Genomic DNA, 22,142 nt, shown 5'->3' with positions numbered 1-22,142 from the left:
CATCACTGCAGATTCTGCGCCAATTCAACTGTCAATCTCACACTCCATCCTTCCCTCACGTGATTCTTATCCCAGCCGCTTCACACTCGACTGCAAAACTGCCCCATTGCCTTCTGCAAGTACAGGCTCGATGAAGCTATCAGGTCAACATCATCTGTAAACAGCAGCGATAAGATCCTGTGGTTCCCGAACCGAACCCCCTCCGGCCCCTGGCTGCGCCTAGAAATTCTGTCCATGAATACAATGAACAGAGGGCAGCCCTGGTGGAGTCCAACGTGCTCCGAGAACAGGTCTGACTTATTGTTGTCAATCCGAACACAGCTCCTGCTCCGATCATACGGGGACCGGACAGCTCTTAGCAAAGGGCCTCGGACCCCATGCTCCTGGAGCACGAGGAAACCTCGAGGGACACGGTCAAATGCCTTCTCCAGGTCCACAAAACACATGTAGACTGGTTGGGCAAACTCCCATGAACCCTTGAGCACCTGATGGAGAGTATAGAGCTGGTCCAGTGTTCTGCGACCGGGACGAAAACTACACTGCTTCTCCTGAATCCAACGTTCAACTATCGGTCGGATTCTCCTCTCCAGTACCCTGGTATAGACCTTACCGGGAAGGCTGACGAGTGTGATTCCCCTATAATTGGAACACACCCTCCGGTCCCCCTTCTTAAACAGAGGGATCACCACCCCGGTCTGCCAGTCTAGCAGTACTGTCCCCAACCGCCACACGATGTTGGAGAGACATGTCAGTCAAGACAGCCCCACAACATCCAGGAGCTTAAGGTACTTGGGACAGATCTCATCCACCCCTGGGGCTTTGCCACCGAGGAGCTTGCTAACCACCTCAGTGACCTCAGGGTGATGGACAAGTCCACCTCCGGGTTCCCAGTCTCTGCTTCCTTCTCGGAAGACATGACGGTGGGATTGAGGAGATCCTGAAAGTATTCCTTCCGCTGTCCGACAACCTCCCCAGTCAAGGTCAGCAGCTCTCTATTCGCACTGTAAACAGTGTTGGTGAAGCACTGCTTCCTCCTCCTGAGGCGTCGGATGGTTTGCCAGAATCTCTTTGAGGCCGTCCAATAGTCTAGGGGTTAAGTTTGGGGTTGCTGCAGTTGGTCAGGTCTAGGTTCAACAACAGTCTGTGCTCAAAGAATGAGGTCAGTTGACTACCTGAATATACTGAATGACCAGGTTATTCCATCAATGGATTTTTTCGTCCCTGATGGCACGGGCATATTCCACAATGACAATGACAGGATTCATCGGGCTCAAACTGTGAGTGATGCAGGGAGCATGAGACATCATGAGACTGAATCTTTGGGATGTGCTGGAGAGAAGGCTTTATGCAGCGGTCAGACTCTACCATCATCAATGCAAGATCTTGGTGAAAAATTAATGCAACACTGGATGGAATTAAATCTTGTGACATTGCAGAAGCGAAATCGAAACAGTGCCACAACAAATTCATGCCGTAATCACAACTAAAGGCGGTCCAACAATATATTAGAGTGTGTGACCTTTTTTTTTTTTTTTTTGGTCAGGCAGTGTTTATATAATGTAAATGAATAGGAGGGTGTGCCTGGGACATCAGACCCCTTTGCGCCCCCCACCCCCCTTCCTCCTTTGACTCCCCTGGTCCCATAGATCCTGACAGATGATGTGTCAGATCTTTATTGGACTTTTGTTGTTCTTGTAGATGGACAGTGAGCACCCTGAGGACACTCGGCTCATCGATCTGGATGAATCTCACTACAGTGAACACACTGTGTACATCAACCCCCCAGAGCTGCCCCCTTTGCCAGAGGGACAAGAGCACCCCCTACAGTACAGGTATACACCTGCAGTACATGTACACACCTACAATTCCAGGTCACCCTCTGTAGTACAAGTATACACCTACAGTACAAGTATGCACCTACAGTACAGATATAAACTTAAAGTACAAGTACACAATCTACAATACAGGTATACACCTACAGTACAAGTACACACTCTACAGTACAGGTATACGCCTACAGTACAGGTATACACCAACAGTACAAGTACACACTCTACAGTACAGGTACAAACCTACAGTACAGGTATACACCTAGATTACAGGTATGCAGGTACAGTACAAGTTCACACTCTACAATACAGTTAGAGTATCTAGAGTACAGGTACAGTACATACTCTCTACAATACTAGTACACACTGTACAGTACAGGTACACACTGTACAGTACAGGTACACACTGTACAGTACAGGTACACTTGCGACAGTACAGGTACACATTCTATAGTACAAGTATACATCTACAGTACAGGTCAAGACTCTACAGTACAGGTACACTCTCTACAGTACAGGTACAGACTCTACTATACAGGTACACACTCTACAGTACAGGTACACACTCTACTATACAAGTACACACTCTCTACAGTACAGGTACACACTCTATTATACAAGTACACACTGTCTACAGTACAGGTACACAATCTCTACATTAGACACTCACAGTACAGGTATACTTCTACAGTACCTATGCACAACTACAGAACAGGTACACTCTCTACAGGTACACACTCTAGAGTACAAGTACGCTCTCTACAGTACAGATACACAGTCTACAGTACAGGAATACATCTACAGTACAGATACACTCTCTACAATACAGGTACACACTCTACAGCAATAGAACACACTCTACAGTACAGCTACACAACCTACATTACAGTTACACTCACTATTGTACAGGTCCACACTACAGTACAAGTATACACTTACAGTACATATACACACTCTACAGTACAGGTACAGACTGTACAGTACAGGCATGCTCTCTACAGTACAGGTACACACCCTACTATACAGGTTCACACTCTACAGTACAAGTATACAAGTATACTCGTGCTGTACAAGTATACATCTACAGCAAAGGTACACACTCTACAGCAGTGGTCCCCAACTACTGGGCCGGGGACCGGTACCGGTCTGGTACGGTTGCTACCGGGCCGCACAAAAACAGTAAATAATTTAGCAGCGACCGCACCTTCTCGGACGTAACTTTCACCCGTCCCTCATGACGCGCTAATAAGCTTGTCCGTTGATATATAATCCTGAATCCTGATAGGAAATTGCCATAGAAATCTATTTGATGTAGTGGCAACTATATTATCTGCTCTTGTCCTTTAACCACACTCCATCTCATGTAAGTTTATAAGTTTTGGTTTAGAAATTTTGGACACAAAAACAGAGGATAACAATGAGTTTACGCTTGATACGTTCAATATCTCAACTGCTTCTGGGCAGTCAGTGTGACTGTTCTGAGATAAAACAAATGCTGCCAATTGAATGAACAGCAGCTCAGGTCACAACACAAGACACAACTGTCTCTGCGTCAACAAATGTACAACTCATGTTTTAGCCACTAGATTTTAACATCTGTGCCAAGCGCAGTGTATTTTCTTACCGGTAACATAAGAAACTGCAGCCTCCACGCATAAAGTTGAAACCAAACACATAATATCAACCAAACTCCGCCGTTCATTTCCACATTAGTTGTTATAACTAAAGAGACTTCACAAAGTCTATGTATTTTTAATAAAGAAATTATAATCATAATGTGATTAAAGCTTGAATAATATCTTTGTTTAATATTGTCCATTCATTTACACTTCAATAATATAAATATGTATGTAGTGCTTCTATTTAATCTTTAAATGGTTCTTTTTTTAAACAATATTTACTTGTATATGTTTTTGTGAATGTTAAACAAGCATCTGTTCTTCAGCTTGTTTTTAGACTAATATCTGTGGGGAGAAGTCTGGATTATGGGGGCTCCATAATCTCCTCTATTAATGGGACACACTGGGTTTTGTGTTCTGTTAAAGTGTGTTTAAAACATTTACCACTTTGATAAAAGATTTTTTTTCTAAATCTAAAAAAAAAAAGAGATAAGTATAATAATAGAAAGTCTTACGTTGTGCTGTTAGAGCGTGTTGAATTTGTTTCCATATTTTCACATTGTTCAACAGTATTTTGTACAGTTGCACACATAGCTTATTTGTAAATAAATTAAACTATTTACTGAATACATTTTCATTGTTCAAATGGCAAGTATTCGCTAGTAGGTTAATAATAGCCTCATCATAATGACATAGTTATTGAACTGATTAAGTATGGTTACAATGACCTCGAAAGATAGTTCAAATAGATAGTTCAATAGACCTCATATACACTGCATATACACTGCATATACACTGCATATACGCTACATATATGCTACATATACAGGTACCCTTCAAAGTGTTCCCCTAAGTATCTCTGAAAAAATGACTTCTTATTGAATTGAAATTCCCACATGCAGCATGTACACAAGTTGATTGTCAATAATTATCCACGTTTTGGACATATTCTTTACGGTTAATGTGTAGCACGCCGTCAAAATATGACTTAATTTCCTGTCTCTTTGATTCCCATTCACAGACACATGGATCAGCCAAAAGAGCTCAAATTCTAACCATTGATACAGAATAAAACTATGAATAGAGAACTGTAATGAGCACGTGCCCAGTGGCCTCTATAGCGCCGCCTATAATAAACATAAAAGACAATATATCTGTGTAAACCCTCAGTCGTCCAGGTTTGATCGTTCACCTTTTGCTATAAAAGACACAACTTTGTCCGATTGGCATGAAACTTTGGGAGATAATTGTAGACCTCAAAACGTACCAAAAAGTCAATTACACCATACCTGTATTGTGCATGAAGTTGCCGGTGCAAAGCCATGGACCCCCCTCATATGGAGCAAGGGCCACTCAGCCCAGGGCTACACTGCATGTTAACATGGTTAGACTAGATAAGTTTCATTTGCATGTATGTGAAAGTGGCGTGGGAATTTCAATCCAATATGGTCAACTTCCTGTCCATCATAGTGCTTCAGTTAATTTTTCTGCTTCTTTCACTGTACTCAATCACTTTTCGGATTTTTATATGTGTATTCCAAACTTTACCAGCCTCCTCTCCCATATGGGTCAACTTCTAGATGGCGCCGTCGAGCCAGGGGGTATGGGACATTGTTGCGATACCAATTTTATGAAAATTTTCACCGGGCTGGTCGATCTTATACCCCCATGTGAGACTTTTCGTGCATGTTCAGGGGGTGAAAAATGCAGTTGTTTGGTTAACAAAGTTGTTAATATGCAGCGTGGCCCTGGGCTGTGTGGCCGTGGCTCCATATGAGGGGGGTCTGTTAACAGTGCATTCTATTAAATCCCTGATGTCACATGTGTGATGTGAATTTGAGCTGTGTAGACCAATGTATGTAATGCGTGTCAGACATTTTGGAGTCTTTGTGCCCCTAGTGGCCAATTGTGAGAAATGACCATAATATAATTTTTTGGTCCTTGTCATCAGCAAATTTATTCCCCAAATTTTGTCTGATTACAATAATGTTGACGTTTCACGTCAACATTATGCATTAAAAGCATTTATCTGAACTAGTGCTCCACATTTCACTAATAATAATAACACAGTTTTGACTTGTATCTAAAGTAGAAGTCCAGTGCTCTGGCCTTTGGAACACTTTTGAGTCTCAGAGTAAGTCATTTACAGGAAACAGTTGATGCCAGGTGCACTCACAACTTTTAGCTTGTTGTGTGAATTCTCTTCGCTGCAGTCTCGGAGGGGGGGTGAACCTGTGTGTGTTTTATTTTTATTGAAGTGCTGTTTTAAGCTGATGGTGGGACACATTGTGAATCTATATGATGAGTACATCTTTATAGCGCTTCAGTTCTCATGATTTTTGGCTCTGTCTTGGTTCTGTAGTTATTCTAGTTTCCCGGTGCTGGAGGTAGACCTGCTTCAGCCTCTAGAGGGCCCCACTCCTCCATCAGGGGGTGCCAGCTCTCGGCACATCAGCCCAGCCAGTCCCACAGCCATCTTCAGACGCTCCAAACAGGTGAGATGCACTCACAATCTGTTCACTCTCTATCAATGATGTCCACCCCGTTTCTGTTACTTAGATTAGCGATTTAAGTTGTAATTAGAGGATTCTGTTCAAAGTTCATATTTTAAATACATCCAGAAGAATTGACAAAAAGACTGAAATCTGAACTGACAAACAAGACAAGATCTAAACTACAGGGAGACAAAGGGTGGGCATCTGACACACAAGGAGGAGGGAGGGCATCTGACACACAGAGGGCATCTGACACACAGAGAGGAGGGAGGGCATCTGACACACAGGGAGGGTATCACACACACAGAGAGGGCATCTGACACACAGGGAGGAGGGAGGGCATCTGACACAGATAGGAGAGAGGGCATCTGACACACAGGGAAGAGGGAGGGCATCTGACACACAGAGAGGAGGGAGGGCACCTGACACATAGGGAGGTGGGAGGGCATCTGACACACGGACATTTCAGAACATGCTTGTACAGATCTAAACTAGAGGGTTAGAAGTTGTTTTTTTATGTCGACTGTGGAGGAAGTTCTAGTTCTTTAAATGGTGCAGCCTGACAGAGTCAACAAAAAAGATCCAAGAATATAAGAATATATTTAGAGTGACTGCACAGCCCCACTGTAGAGCAAAGGCTAAGAGAATTTCATATTTTTAGTTAAAACTCTTTCAGTCAAACCTTCAGAATATTGCTGACTGAAAAGTGCCTGTTGGAGCTGTACTCACCTTAATTCTCTTTCCTTTGTCATTTCTTCTCAGGAGATCAAACTGGCTCAGAGGATAGCCAAAGCTCACTCAGCGATGCCTCAAATGTGGTCCAAGTGTCTCCTCCGTCACTGTTATGGGCTGTGGTACATCTGTCTGCCCGGCTTCATCAGCAGCAGTGCCTCTAAAGTGCGAGCTCTGCGTACATCCTACGACCTCCTGAGGAAGATGCAGGACCGGAACCTACAGGCCCCTGATGAGGTACAGCATCTGAGCACTTTAGAATAACTACAACTTTAATCACAACATTTTCAGATATAAATTGATTTCATGAAATAATACAGTATCTTTCTTTAATTCATGGTGACGGACCCATTTTTATGATGAGAGCAAACGGACCAAAACATTAAAATGCTAAACAGAGACTTGCCTCTAGTGTCTCACCTGAACAAAAGTCTATTACCAAACTGTCTCTTGACCTCAAAGCAATAGTGCTGCATGATGGGCTGCATTTTCAGGGGTATTAAGCATTTCTCTTGTGTGAATATGTTTATAGACAATTTATAGACAGCTTATAGACGGCCTGCATTTTCAAGGTTATTCTCTTATTATGTTTGAATGTTAGAAAGTGTCACAGCATAACTGCATAAGTCATTTTTGGGACCCTACTTTCTGTGATAGCAGCTCTACTTCCTGTGATAGTGACTCTACTTCCTGTGACAGTGACTCTACTTCTAGTGACTCTACTTCCTGTGACAGTGGCTCTCCTTCCTGTGATAATGACTCTACTTCCTGTGACAGTGACTCTACTTCTAGTGACTCTATTTCCTTTTATAACAACTACAACTGAGTCTTAGACCTCAGACCTATTCAGCAAAATGGACTTTTCAGAGCTTTTAACCGTTATTGTTGTGATGACGTTTACGGTGACGTCATCTCTCATTGGACACTGCAGTTTTCTAATGCACAAGTCAGTTGAGTTGTTTCTTTTATTAAGTTGTTTTAGATGAATATTGTGATTTCAAATATGTAAATTATAACATAATGATCCACAGGGATCAGAGATGAGAACTATAGAGACACAAGCTCATTGGCACTAAATAGCATATAAAAATGCATGAACATGAAATCAACATTAAAAGAGAAGAGTGCAGAATAAAAACCTGTCAGTCATATGCACAGCTAAACAGAACTGTTTTGAGTCTGGATTTAAACATTGTCAAAGTAGAGGCCTGTCTCACATCTTCAGGAAGACTGTTCCAAGTTTTAGCTGCATAAAATTTAAACGCTGATTCCCCATGTTTAGTCCTGACTCTGGGCACCAGCAGGAGGCCGATCCCTGAAGTCCTCAAATTGCGAGATGGTTCATATGGCACTAACATGTCGGAGATATACTTTGGACTTAGGCCATGGAGAGACTTATACACAAGCAGAGCTGCTTTAAAGTCTATTCTTTGAGCTACAGGAAGCCAGTGCAGAGACCTGAGCACAGGACTTATGTGCTCATACTTCCTGGTTCTAGTCAGGACCCGAGCAGCAGCATTCTGGATGTACTGCAGCTGTGTTAAGGCTCGTTTGGAGAGGCCAGTGAGCAGGCCGTTACAGTAGTCTAACCTACTGGAGACAGACTTTATGATGAACAGTTTATTAAAATGATTGATTAAAATGATGATTTTAAGCTGTTTGCATTGGTCCAAAGTTTTTTCTTCACCCCGTAACACGTTCCTGTAATGATTCACTATGATGAGTTTATGAACACTTTTCACACAAGTCACACAACACAAAACAACTAAAATGCTAACAACACACTTCCTGATTCTCAGGTCATCTCTATGTTTGTGAATCTAGCTGGATGCACTTGTGTGTCTAACTGTTGTTGTATGCAGGTGTGTTACCGCGTACTGCTGCAGCTCTGTGGACAGTACAGTCAGCCAGTGCTGGCAGTGCGAGTGCTGTTTGACATGAAGAAGGCGGGGCTCCAGCCCAACGCCATCACCTATGGCTACTACAACAAGGTGAGCACTCAGAGATGGGTTAAACTCTCAGATCCTCATGTTTTTAGAATAGTTACTTCGATTAGTGGGAGAATACATGGGGTCAATATTTCACACAGTGTTGCAGCAGCCCTTGAAGGTCAAAGATTAAAATGATAGAGCTGAGTTGTTTTTTTTAAAATACATTTTTCTATTTATATGGCATCAACACACAACATCCAAAAGACAAAAATAAAGTTAGATTCAAGAATTACATTTATTTCCCAGTTTAAACTTTCATTTTGCAGAATTAAGGTGTTTTCATTTATTTTAATTTTATCTCATCACAAATATCATGTTTATTAAACGAGCTTTGGCACTTGTTTACAGATTAGTTGGAAGGTAACAGTTACATGTCACATCTCCTGCCCAACCCTTCACTAGACTAAAAATAATGGCTCTGATGATTATTTTAGTTAAATGTGTATTCTAACCTGTCATTTGCATTTGTTCACTGTGTGCACGTGTGTGTCCAGGCTGTGTTGGAGAGCACATGGCCCTCTAGCACCAGGGGGGGGTATTTCATGTGGAGAAAGCTCCGGAACATTGTCCTTGGAGTGGTGCAGTTCAAACAGGCCACGAAGAAACAACTCAGTCTACGCAAAGACCCCCACCTCTCAGGTATACACTCACGTCTCCTGTTTTATATCTGTTGTGATGCACACTGCAAGTTTTAGTTTTATAGAATACACAACAAACATATTGCACCAGTACACCATTCCAACCAGCCTAAACTCACTAGAAAAATATGTGACAATTTTATATGAAAAACTGCAAAAATAACAGGAGTAAAAATACAAAAATCATATTTATCTCAGTTAAGCTCCATATGAAGTTTGACCTTTTATAAAAAAAATTATTACACTTTACTTTGTACAAAGTTATGTAGTTTAACAGAGTTCTTCCTCCATCACACTGAATACAACACAGCTGGTACTGAATGTTTGTGGTTGTCCCATAGACTGTATATATAAATGGACATAGCTAACCTGCTAGCCACCTCGTTCTGAATAGGAAGTGATCATGGGCGCACTTCTGGCTCCTTCAGCTCTGGCTCCAATTCACATTCTATTGTTAAACTGGGTCCCCTCTCTGTAATTGCTGCTGTCACACTCATTTTGGTCATTTTGGTCTTAATGTTTGTATTAACCCGCTCTACATGATCCTGGGGTTTTTATTTCACTAAATCTTTAGATTATACAAACATTAATAACAGAGAAATCAGGCACCTTTTCCCGAGGTCGCTCTCGATAGCATTAGCAACAGGTTTGATTGACAGTGCTGCTAAGCGCCTGCTCCCTGCTAAACCAGCGGTGCGGGCGTTACCTTCAACAGCCTTGCTCCGGAGTGGCTCTTTGGTTCCTATGATACTGATGCTCTGGCTGGGCTCCAAATTGGCCCCTATAACTGCTAGCCTTGATGACTTTCATCTGACTCGTTCCGGATGCTGTGGGTGATGTCACACTCTCTTTCTTCTGTTGTTGACGTGACATTATTTGCCTGATAATGCCAACTAAACACACATTTTGCTTATATTTTTGATAAATATTTGATAGAATTCAGTTGTTGTTTCACACCTTTCTTATTATCATCTCTCTACAGTGTGGTCTAATTCTTTTGCCCCTGTGTTTTCAGACGGCAGTGACCTGGACACGGTGAGCCACGGCAGTGTGGACAGCGCCAACGACTCAGCAGAACGGCTCTCCATTGACGCTGACTTCACAAAGATCGACTCCAGCGATGATGGCTTCAGCACAGGTCACAAAGGCATTTATTTGTATTAATAATTCTGCTGTCTTGTCTGACTGGCCCTTGTTTAAGATGACACAGTCGTCCAGGTTTGATCCATAGTAAAAGAAAAATGTATATCTGTCAACTGGACAAAAAGTTGTAGGAGTGAAGAGGTTTGACTGCTCATCCAATGGCTTCACTCCCACAACTTTACAGTGCTTGCATAAGTCATAACTGAAGTGTGTTTGGTGCAGGTGGGCAATCGGATCAAGGCTATGACTCCCTGTCCAAAGAGGAGGAGCGTCTGTGTGTGCGAGACAGTGACGGTGCACTGACTGACGACAGGGGGCAGAGAGCGCCAGGTGAGTCTGAGTCTGTATCCATCTGTATTCAGGTCTGTGTGGTCCCTCAATCACCAAGGTCTGGTCCATAGTAAAAGAAAAAAAATATTCTGTAAAATAAAATAAAAAATAAAATAATAATAAAATAAAAATTAAATAAAAGTCGCCACCAAAAAAAAAAGGTCAGTCACACATTTTGTTGGACCACCTTTAGCTTTGATGACGGCACTCATTCGCTGTGGTATTGTTTCGATTTCGCTTCTGCAATGTCACGATTTATTTCCATCCAGTGTTGCATTCATTTTTCACCAAGATCTTGCATGCTAGAGTGAGATATTCTAGAGTCTGACCGCTGCGCAAAGCCTTCTCCAGCACATCCCAAAGATTCTCAATGGGGTTAAGGTCTGGACTCTGTGGTGGACAATCCATGTGTGAAAATGATGTCTCATGTTCCTGAACCACTCTTTCACAATTTGAGCTCAATGAATCCTGGCATTGTCATTTTGGAATATGCTCGTGCCATCAGGGAAGAAAAAATCCATTGATGGAATAACCTGGTCATTTAGTATATTCAGGTGTCAGCTGACCTCATTCTTGAGCACAGACTGTTGCTGAACCTAGACCTGACCAAATGGAGGAGGCTCATACCTATTTGCTTAGTTAAAATGTAGTCCGAGGTGTTACACTTAGTCATGTACTCAGGCTCTTTTCAGTCCCGGTGGCCAGGCAGTGTATATGGCAGTGTCCAGCAGTAATCTGACCAGAACTTAAGTCTTGGACAAGCAGCCAAACGTTTTCACTCTAAAACTATTGTTTTATCGTTTTATTGAAAACGTTCTGCCAGTGACAGATTTGAATTTTTCTGTAATCAACTTCCACAGATTTTTCTAGATGCAGACGAGGAGCTACAAAAGTACATTTGGAACACCAAACATATTTAATGTATAAAGATGTTATATTAACTATATTTTTATCTGAATTATTCTTATGTAATTTCATATGATATGGTTAAATCTTTGCATACACACATATGTAGTGCTAAATTGTATATTTGATATTTCATTTGTAGGTGGCAGTGTGAGGCCTGTGTGTGCTGACACTGCAGTGAGCACATTGTCATCCAAACTGGAGCGGCCCCGGTCTCTGGAGCTGTGTGGGGGGCAGGACTGCACCGTCAGAGTCCCTGTTCCTCAGCTCTGTTCAGCCAAACCTATCAGCACCGACAGACTCTACCAGCTCCAGGAGGAGGTGGAGACGGACAAGCCCCAAGGAGGTGCTCAGGATGGGGCCAGTGAGAGCTCACAGGACCCTGAGGTGTTAATGAGCTCCAAGACAACATCATGTGATCCCAATACAAGCACAAGCACTAAAGAGGAGAACGACACCTCCACCTGCTCCACCCCCCTGGGCTACTCCTCCCACATATCCCCCAGAACCTCCACCCTGCACCGCTCTGCCTCCAACCTACCACTGCCCCCCAAAACCAAAGAGAGGCTCAGGCAGTCCCCCTCCCTTCCTCTGGGGGAGCTGCGACAAAGAGCCTCCCCTCTGAAGTCCCCTTCATCCCCCACCCCCTCCACAGCCTCCTCCTTCTCCATGGACTCCCTGTTCACACCCACTCTGGATATCTTCAGGAGCAGTGTGATCTCTGCCGGGAAGGGCGTGGCTGAGAAGGCAAGCCGGCTCTACTCGCGCCTGTCATCTCAGACGTCATTGTCACAGGTGTGTTCATTATACAGCAGTCCTCGAGAAAGTCCTGTCCTGGGTCAGACCTAGGGTTTACCTGGTTTACTGTAGTTTTATTGAAAATCTTGTTGAGATTTTGTAGATTTGTTTTAGACTTGGTTTAGTACTTTTGTTCTGGTTTTGTCCTGGTTAAGTCCTGGTTATGTCCTGGTTAAATCCTGGTTCAGTCCTAGCTTAGTCCTGGTTCAGCCCTGATTTAGTCCTGGTTTAGCCCTGGTTTAATCCTGGTTTAAACATGTTCTAGACCTGGTATAGACTTTGTTTAGTCCTAGTAACCACCTGATATAACCCAGCCTCATATTCCCAAACCCGCTGCAGGATGTGAACGTGGATCGGCTGAGCGTCTCCTCCCTGAACTCAGGAGATGCAGACTGCTCCTCTCTGCTTGACACTGACCTGTGTGTGGATCCAGAGGGATTCACCTCCCCACAGCACCTCACCACCAGGGGGCACCGGCGCAGCCCGAGCACCCCTGACCGCGTTTTCAGACACAACTCCTTCTCTGGTCAGTGAACTGTTTATAAATATAGGATGTGTCTGAATGTCCACACTATCTTCTACAGGGGCCACATTTAGAGGCATTCTAATGGTGTCCAAATGTTGGTGGTGAGAAAACAGTGCACTCAAAATTTCCCACAATGCACCTTGAAAAGTAGTCTCCATTGCTGGGGACTAGACTGGTTAATATAGACCACAATGCATTGTGAGAGTTGGAAAAACACCACAATATCTTCACATATTTGACTTGTCGTTCTTAAACTTTCCACTGCCCATACTGCACAGGACCTTAATGGTACAGTACAGGACCTCAGTGGCACCACCCAGGACAAAGGACCTCAATGGTACCACACAGGAACTCAGTGGTACCACACAGGACCTGAGTGGTACCACACAGAACTTCAGAGGTACAGCACAGGGCCTGGCTGAGTGCATATTTCACTGAATCCTTATTAGTGTTATTGTTATTCACAGTCTGATGTATTTAGCATAAAGCATAAAAATAACTGAGATTTATTTGCACATTTGGTCTGTTCTGAAGTATTTAAACACCTCAAGTCAAACCCAGAGAATGTTGTGATTCCACCTTAAAATTTAATTTAATTTTTCTTTCTTTAGGTGGTTTAGCTCTTGCCTCCAAGTCTCCTCACACTCCAGACTCTTCTCCTGAAACCAGCCGGTTCCAGGCCTCTCCCAGCTTCTCTATAGAGGTTTGAATCCTCACTCTGATGTCACATTTAAAGGTCCTGTATTACACAAAACTGACCCCTTTGAGCTTTAGCCATGTTGTAATGCCGTTCCCTCCTCAAAAACAGACCTGGAGTTGTGTTTTGTTTCATTCACGCATGTTTGAGTAACACTTTATTATTAGTCTGTCTACATCTCCAAAGCTCAAACTGCTCTGTTCCACGTTGTGATGTCATGAAGTGGTAGTTTTCAAGTTAACAGCTCATTTTACCTTTAGTTCAGTAGAGAGTGGCAATTCCAGGGCTGAAGTTAGCCAAATGATTCTAGTGAACGTGTATGGAGATTAGTGGAGCACTTGATCTCCATATGACATTGCACGGGGATGAGTGTTTTCAGTTTGATAGTGAGCCTAACTCAGCCTAAATATGCAGGATTTGTGTTAAACATGTGTGAATAAAAAAAAACACAAAACACAACTCCAGGCCTGTTTGTGATGAGGAAAGATTATAACAGAGATCAGTAAACAGTAATATGGGCCTTTAAAGTTTTGTTTGTTGTTTTTCTCATCCTCTGCTCTTGTTTATTGTTTTTCTCATCGTCTGCTCTTGTTTGTTTGTTGTTTTTCTCATCTGTTCTTGTTTTGCTTGTTATTCTCATCGTTCTCTCTTGCAGCTCAGGTGCTGATGTCGTTTCTCTCATTTGCTCGTTTTACTTGTTCTCACCTTTCTCTCTTGTTTTGCTGGTTGTTGTCATCTTTCTCTCTTGTTTTGCTGGTTGTTGTCATCTTTCTCTCTTGTTTTGCTTGTTGTTGTCGTCATTCTCTCTTGTTTTGCTTGTTGTTGTCGTCATTCTCTCTTGTTTTGCTTGTTGTTCTCATCTTTCTCTCTAGTTTTGCTTGTTGTTCTCATCCTTCTCTCTTGTTTTGCTTGTTGTTCTCATCTTTCTCTCTTGTTTTGCTTGTTGTTTTCACCGTTCTCGCTTGTTTAGCTTGTTGTTGTTCTTGTCCTTCTCTCTTGTGGCTCAGGTGCTGATGTCGAGCTGCAGTCGTTGTAAAACCTGTGAGTGTTTGGTTTACGATGAGGAGATCATGGCCGGGTGGACGGCCAACGACTCCAACCTGAACAGCTCCTGTCCGTTCTGTGGCACGGCCTTCCTCCCATTCCTCAGTGTGGAGCTCAAGGACCTGAGGCCACACAGCAGGTACCAGAGGGGGGCGCTCTTTTGTTTTATTATACCTTTATAATTAGGTAATAAGAACTACTTGTCTCTTTTGTGTCTCTCAAGTGTTTTTATTGGCCTGAAATGTTCCACAGTATGACATTAGACTCACTCATATCTTGCTTTTTTTTTTTTAATCCGTAGTATGGAATATAGAAAAAAAATATATAGAAAAAAATAAGTTTTTTTTTTTTTACTATAGAAGGTTTTATTGCACTGAAAAGGTTAGAAAAAAATGGATCCTTGCTGTGAGTGAGCTTGCATCTCCACAAACCTGACTATGGCCTGGAGAGTGGCCTCCTTCTGCTTGTTTCCATGGAAATGTTGTTCCTTTAGCTATAATATTCCACAGTATAGCAAAAAAAGTATATATCTCCATGGAGAATGTTTCAAAGGGTGTCTTTAACATTCTTTTTCCATGGAATCATCAGATGTGTTTCTATACACTATCCCTTCAGTTAAACGTGTCTTTATTGTTAAGAAAAATAAAAAAAAAACATTCTTATTGTAAACAGGGTTGTCTCAGTCTCCATAGATCTGACCTGTAACCTGGCCTGATGGTGTCACCTGTTTGACTCCATGAAGACAGACAAGTGTAATGCCATACTGTGGACCACTCCAAGCGTTTCCCTGGTTGTGATGCTGTTTATTTGGCTGTAGATAGTTTTATATTGTCTCTTGGCGATGAGACAATATGAAATGTGCTGTATTAATAAACTGAATTATCTGTGCCTCCATCTCCACAGCGCTTTCTCTAAACAGGGTGTTCCCGTTCTGGAGGAGGACAAACCCACATTGGCCGGACCTCAAAATGTCAGCGGTGCCGCCCGTCAGCCTACCCTCCTCACGGTGCCGTACCTGAGCCCACTAGTACTGTGGAAGGGGCTGGAGAGTCTGCTGGTGAACGAGGGGGAGCAGGCCCTCTCCTCTCCGGCCGTCGTGGACCAACACCCCATTGTCTTCTGGAACCTTCTGTGGTTCTTCAAGAGGCTGGAGCTGCCCAGCAATCTGCCCGCGCTCATCTTGGGCTCGCAGCACTGTCTCCACGACAACCAGGTACAAACACCACTTTAAAGATGTAAATATCGGTCATTAGTGATCTGAAACATTTGCTGGATCAGATATTGGCTTCCAAATATCGGTTCAGTCAATTTCATGGTTGAACACATGAAGTTATATAATGAGACATATTTGGCTCTGAAAGTCTTAAAATGTTTGGACTTTTATTTACACAAAGTATTTCAGTTGTTACTTGAAAGATTAATACATAACACATTTGGATCAGTTTTGTCTAAATGAAATAAATGCTGTTTTCCGTCTCTGGTATCGGTTTATATCGGGGATCGGCAGATAATTAAATCCTACCAGTTATTTTAATGGAGAAGACTGTAAATGGTATAAGTGTGTGCCCATACACCACATCAATAGTAGTAGACCAGGACTAATCCAGGTCTAGAACTGGACCGAACCAAGCCTAAATCCAGACTAGACTGGGCTCAAACCAGGACTAAACCAGAAAGAGAGTGGACACAAAGGCACTCCCCCTCCGGTATACGGTATTTATGCTGCCCACACTTTATATTAAACTGAAAACATGCTACAAAAATACATTAAAATTATCCAAAAACTGTAACTACATAATATATTTAAAAATACAGTAACATCTTTTGCCAGGTTTTGGTAAAAATTCTAACTTTTAAGGTTAAATTGTTCATAAATAATGAGACAGGAGCAGAGCCAGTGTGACTCAAAGTGTCCTAAACTCCATGTGTGTGCTCCTCAGGGCCCCCGGAGCTTTTTGGCTGAGGACAGTAAACACGTGCTGGTCAGGATCATGTGGGACAACCTCTCCCTCCACCAGGACTCCATCCAGCCCTGCTACGTCCTCTGGAACGCCCACTGTGAGTCACAATTCCACTGGAACAGAGACAGAACAAAGGCCATATGGTGATGTCCACTTATCATTCAAGATCTGACACTACGCCATTCTCTGACCTCTGGTATAATCCTGTTTCCTCATCACAAACAGACCTGAAGTTGTGTTTGGTTTCATTCACACATGTTTAACACACAAATGCTGCATATTTAGGCTGAGTTCTTCTGTCAAACTGAAAACACTCTGTTCCACCTTGAGATGTCATGTGGTAATACAGGAAGTGTTCCACTGTGTTTTTAAACTCCATACACCTTCACTAGAATCATTTGGTCAGTCCTGGAATTGCCAATCTCTACTGAACTTAAAGGTAAAATGAGCTGTTAACTTGAAAACAACCACTTCATGACATCACAAGGTGATACAGAGCTTTGGAGATGTAGACAGACTAAAGAATTACTCAAACATGTGTGAACGAAACAAAACACAGCTCCAAGTCTGTTTTTGAGGAGGGAACAGCATTAGAACATTGATTAAAGCTACAAGAGTCAGTTTTGTGTAATACCTTTAAACCTAAGACCTTTAAGCATCATTGAATGTGTTTATTGTCTGTGTTGTTATCTGTTGTAGGCGCCAACTCCCTGGTTCGCTCTGGCGTCTGTGGAGAGGGTCAGCTCTTCACAGTGGAGCTGCTGCAGGGAATCGTCCGCAGCATTAAGAAAAGTGACCTGTATCAGCCAATGGGCCAGATCCTGCAGCTCCTGGGGCCTGAGCTGGGCTTCAGCAGGCAGAGGTGAGTGAGCAGGACACTAGGGGCGTTCTACATGCATCTCTATGGTGGAATGTTCATCAGTTACCATGGTGACGCAATGTAAACATTGAAACAAAAGTTTTAAAATCATCTGAAAACTCAAGAGAAAAATACAATATGCATTTAAAGAGCACATGTTCAGGAGCCTTTGATCAGTCCGAGTGTTCATGGTCCTGAGGAGGGAATGTTGATGACATCAGCTGCAGAATATCAGAACTGATAAATACATGTGTACTATTGGAATGAGATGATTTCAGTATAGTTAGTCATATGTGGTTTATAATATATTTATTTATATTTTAATATAAAATTTAAAATGTAATTGTAATTTAATAAAGAAACAGACTACATCATGGACCTTTCTACATTTTGGGAATAATTTGACATTTAAATGACTTTAAATGTGTCAGCCCAAAGTGAGCTGTTCCAGATCACTGTCTGGAGGAGATTCTAGGCATCAAAAAGTTTCAGAAGATAATCAACTATTATTAAACTAGATAAAATCACAGATGTGAGTTTTGATTGAGGGGGGAAAAAAATTGTGGGATGTTGGAGATGTTGTTGAACAGTGGAAGGAATATTTTGAGGATCTCCTCAATCCCACTGTCAGGTCTTCAGAGAAGGAAGCCGAGACTGTGGCCTCAAAGGTGGACCTGACTGAAGTCACTAAAGTGGTTAAAGCTTCTCAGAGACTCAGGGGAAGATGAGATCCATCCTGTCTTAAGTCTCTGAATGATGTGCGGGCGGCTGTCTTGGCTGACACGTCTCTGCAACATCATGTGGCAGTTGGGACAGTACCTCTGGACTGGCAGACTGGGGTCATGGTCACTCTGTTTAAGAAGGGGATGTTTTTCCAAATACAGAAGAACCACACTCCTCAGCCTTCCCAGTAAGGCCCAGAGACTGGAGAGGAGAATTCGATCAATAGTCAAACCTCAGATTCAGGAGGAGCAGCGTGGTTTTCATCCCAGTTGCGGAACACTAAACCAGCTCTATACTCTCCATCCTGTGCTGGAGGCCTCATGGGAGTTTGCCACAGTCCACATGTGTTGTGTGGATCTGGAGAAGGCATTGGACCGTGTCCCTTGTGGTGCCCTTTGGGGGGTGCTCCAGGACTATGGGGTCGAGGGCCCTTTGCTAAGGGCTGTCCGGTCCCTGTATGACCGGAGCAGGAGCTGTGTTCGCATTGCTGGCAGTAAGTCAGACCTGTTCCCAGTGCATGTTGGACTCCACCAGGACTGCCCTCTGTCACCGGTTCTGTTCATTGTATTTATGGACAGAATTTCTAGGTGCAGCCAGGGGTCGGAGGGGTCCGGTTCAGGAACCACAGGATCTCATCTCTGCTGTTTGCAGATGATGTTGTCCGATGGTTTCATCGAGCCAGGACCTGCAGCAGGCACCGGGGTAGTTGACAGTTGAGTATGAAGCGGCTGGGATGAGAATCAGCTCCTCCAAATCCTAGCACATGGCTCCCGACTAGAAAAAGGTGGTTTGCCCTCTCCGGGTTGGTGGAGAGTCCATGCCTCAAATGGAGGAGTATCTCATCTTGTTCACAAGAGAGAGAGAAGGATGGAGCGTGACAATGACAGGTGGATCGGTGCAGCGTCTGCAATGATGTGGTTGCTGTATCAAACTGTTGTGGTACAGAAGGAGCTGAGCTGAAAGTCAAAGATCTTAATTTACCGGTCAATCTATGTTCCTGCCCTCACCTGTGGTCATGAGCTTTGGGTAATAACCAGAAGGACAACATCGCAGACAGCATACAAGTGGTTGAAATGAATTTCCTGAGCTCGGGCACACGGGAGGAGCTCGGAGTACAGACGCTGCCCCTCCACAGGAGCAGCTGAGGTGGCTATTCAGGATGCTCCCTGAATTCAAACCAAACTAACCTCTCGTATTCTTGTGTTGTAGAAGCCTGTATCGAGACCTGCTGTTCCTTGCTCTGGTGTCTTTAGGAAGAAACAACATTAACATCAGTAAGATCACATCCTCCATTTGTGTGTGTGTCAGGATTAGAAGTGGGAGAGAAATACGAGAAATTACTCAAGGGTATCAAACAAGGATAAAGTGAGCAGTCATCCCATTGACCCGGGATGGGGCCAGTTTTGAGGCCTGTGTCCTCTGTTCCAGCAGATTTACACAAAACCAGTGATTTGTCCAAGTTTTACACAAGAAATTTCCCAAATGCCCCTTTTTTTGACTAATCTGACCCCTGACAACAGTAAAGGGGGCATATATTGTACTTTCTTGAGCCAAAATAGAGAAAAACTGCTTGAAAATGACCAGAGCACAAACATACGTACTCAGTTGTACTGACTGAAGTCTCTCAGATTAAACTTGAGTAACAGAGCTTCAGACAGAGCAGTGCCAGTTAGCATCACCATCAGTAGTAAAAAAAAAAATCTATTTTATTTCTATTTCTATTCTATTTTTATTTTCCGTAAATATCTCCTTTCTCTAATCAGAATACGGACCTGTCAAAAATACACATGGTAAACTTTAACATTCTGACCACCCCTCATCCTCTCTTCCTCAGATGCTTTTGACAGAGAGTACAAACTGGCTTATGACCGCCTGACACCTGGACAGGTGAAGCTAACGCACAACTGCGACCGCCCCCCAGGGGCAGGGGTCATGGAATGTCGGAGGACGTTCGGAGAGCCCGGGCTGTGACCTCATGAGTTGCTCAGAGAGATACAGCACAAACTAGGGTGACCCCTCTGTCCCTCATCCTGGGTCTACAGGGTCCAAAAGGGGGCAAGTCTACAGGGTCCAAAACGAAACGGGTCTACAGGGTCCAAAATGGAGTGGCTCTACAGGGTCCAAAAGGAGCAACAGAACCTAACAGAAAGTTCTAAACACCTGTACTCGGCTTAAATACTGACATTTAGCTTTCCCGTTGAAACTCAAACTCACGACCCTCTGCTGCCCTTGACCCACCTGTTTGGACAATATGCCACTCGTTTAGACACTGCCACTTGAACGATATAAAAAGTTAGAGTTATAAAACATGATGCACTGCAAAAATAAAGTCTAAAATATGAAATAAGTTCATAAGTGTTTGAATCAAGTCATTGTTTTCTTGAGTTTTTCTTAAAATTAGATTTGCCAAAAGAACAAGTGTGTTTTTATTTCAGTTGTTTCATCTCCTCAGTTCAAGTAAGAAAATGCTTAATTTTATACTTGTTCTACTGGCAAATCTTAAAACTACAACTGGATTCAAACACTTTATTTTTTCAATGAAATCAACTCTTTTTTTGGTGTACTGCTTTCAGGGTTGTAAGATATTTTAGCCTGTTCCTATTCTAGTCTCCCTCTGTGTTTTTATCTTAAATATTCCTATTCCTCCATGTCCCACCCATGTAAATGGACATAGCTAACCTGCTAGCTGCCACATTCCAAACAGGAAGTGCTCATGGACGAGCTCCATCGCCTCTGGCTCCAATTCACTTTACACCATCTGTGATTCAAGATATGAACATTAATAACAGACGAATCAGACACCTTCTTTCTCCGAAGTCAATCCCACTAGTGTTAGCAACTCCTTTGATTGACAGCGTTGCTTAGCACCCACTTCCTGCTAAACCAGCAGCGTGGGCGGGAAGGGCCGTTACCTTCATCAGCCTCGTTTTGCATTGGCTCTTTCGTTGCTATGATACTCACTGGCGGAATTCCTAATATGGAACTGGGCTCCAAATTGGCCCCTATAACTGCTAGCCTTGATGACCTTCATTTGGAGCTGAGCTCTGTAGGTGACGTCACACTCACTCAGTCCACTTCTTTATACAATCTGTGATCAGGACAGAGCACCTCCTCATTCCCCTCACCAGGACAAAGCACTGAACCTTGGGGGACCGAGCCTTCGCTGCTGCCGCCCCCCGCCCTCTGAAATCACTCCCACAACCCATCAGGAGCTCGGACTCACTGCAGCACTTCAAATCACTACCTGTTCAATCTGATTCTTATTGTTTGTGAAGTGTCTTTGACCAAAAACGCGCTTTATAAGTTCCATGTATCATTTCCATTATTATTATTATTATTATTAGTCCCTCTTTTTCTACGATTTGAGGCGGTCACCCTACACCCATTGGACAAATGCAGCCACATCCCCTCACCCTGAGCCAGGCCCTGCGACTGTAAATATGAAAAACACTTGTGGAGTTGTTTCCATGTTTGTACAGATACTAAACGGTCTATTTTAAGACTGTGGAGGTTGTATTTCCTGTTCTGATCCTGTGAAGACTGGTGTGTTTTCATGATGCACTTTGGTCTCATAAAGCCCCATTCACACACACATCTGACCGGGGAATTTACCTGCATTTTTCCAGAACATGGTCATGTGTGAACAAAGCCAGAATCTAATGAAAATAATAAATCATTGGGATTATGCAGGGAAGGCATGAATAGTGTTGTCACCATTGACGTATATATAAATAGACATAGCTAACACGCTAGCCACAAAGTTCCAAACAGGAATTGATCATGGGTGCACTTCTGGCTCCATCGACTCTGGTTCCGATTCACTTTACATTAAAAAACTGTGGCCCTTCCCT

General features: G+C 43.1%; 1 protein-coding gene across 1 annotated transcript in view; it reads left to right on the top strand.

The window, feature by feature from the left end:
• dennd4a (DENN/MADD domain containing 4A) overlaps window positions 1-20,641 on the top strand; it is a 56,912-nt gene extending 36,271 nt beyond the window's left edge. The window contains exons 14-29 of the mRNA XM_055222396.1: window positions 1,699-1,832; window positions 5,811-5,943; window positions 6,706-6,912; window positions 8,538-8,666; window positions 9,161-9,305; window positions 10,320-10,442; window positions 10,670-10,777; window positions 11,826-12,478; window positions 12,821-13,007; window positions 13,619-13,710; window positions 14,712-14,887; window positions 15,652-15,961; window positions 16,689-16,806; window positions 17,409-17,571; window positions 19,501-19,565; window positions 20,126-20,641. Coding sequence (XP_055078371.1) covers window positions 1,699-1,832; window positions 5,811-5,943; window positions 6,706-6,912; window positions 8,538-8,666; window positions 9,161-9,305; window positions 10,320-10,442; window positions 10,670-10,777; window positions 11,826-12,478; window positions 12,821-13,007; window positions 13,619-13,710; window positions 14,712-14,887; window positions 15,652-15,961; window positions 16,689-16,806; window positions 17,409-17,571; window positions 19,501-19,565; window positions 20,126-20,262 — 2,880 coding nt within the window. The 3' untranslated portion in view covers window positions 20,263-20,641. The remainder of the gene's footprint in view (window positions 1-1,698; window positions 1,833-5,810; window positions 5,944-6,705; window positions 6,913-8,537; window positions 8,667-9,160; window positions 9,306-10,319; window positions 10,443-10,669; window positions 10,778-11,825; window positions 12,479-12,820; window positions 13,008-13,618; window positions 13,711-14,711; window positions 14,888-15,651; window positions 15,962-16,688; window positions 16,807-17,408; window positions 17,572-19,500; window positions 19,566-20,125) is intronic.
• Window positions 20,642-22,142: the final 1,501 nt, after the last annotated feature.

The sequence above is a fragment of the Periophthalmus magnuspinnatus genome, chromosome 6, assembly GCF_009829125.3.
Source record: "Periophthalmus magnuspinnatus isolate fPerMag1 chromosome 6, fPerMag1.2.pri, whole genome shotgun sequence".
Taxonomy (NCBI): domain Eukaryota; kingdom Metazoa; phylum Chordata; class Actinopteri; order Gobiiformes; family Gobiidae; genus Periophthalmus; species Periophthalmus magnuspinnatus.
The sequence above is the reverse complement of the archived record's forward strand: the minus strand, read 5'-3'. Positions and strand labels throughout refer to the sequence as shown.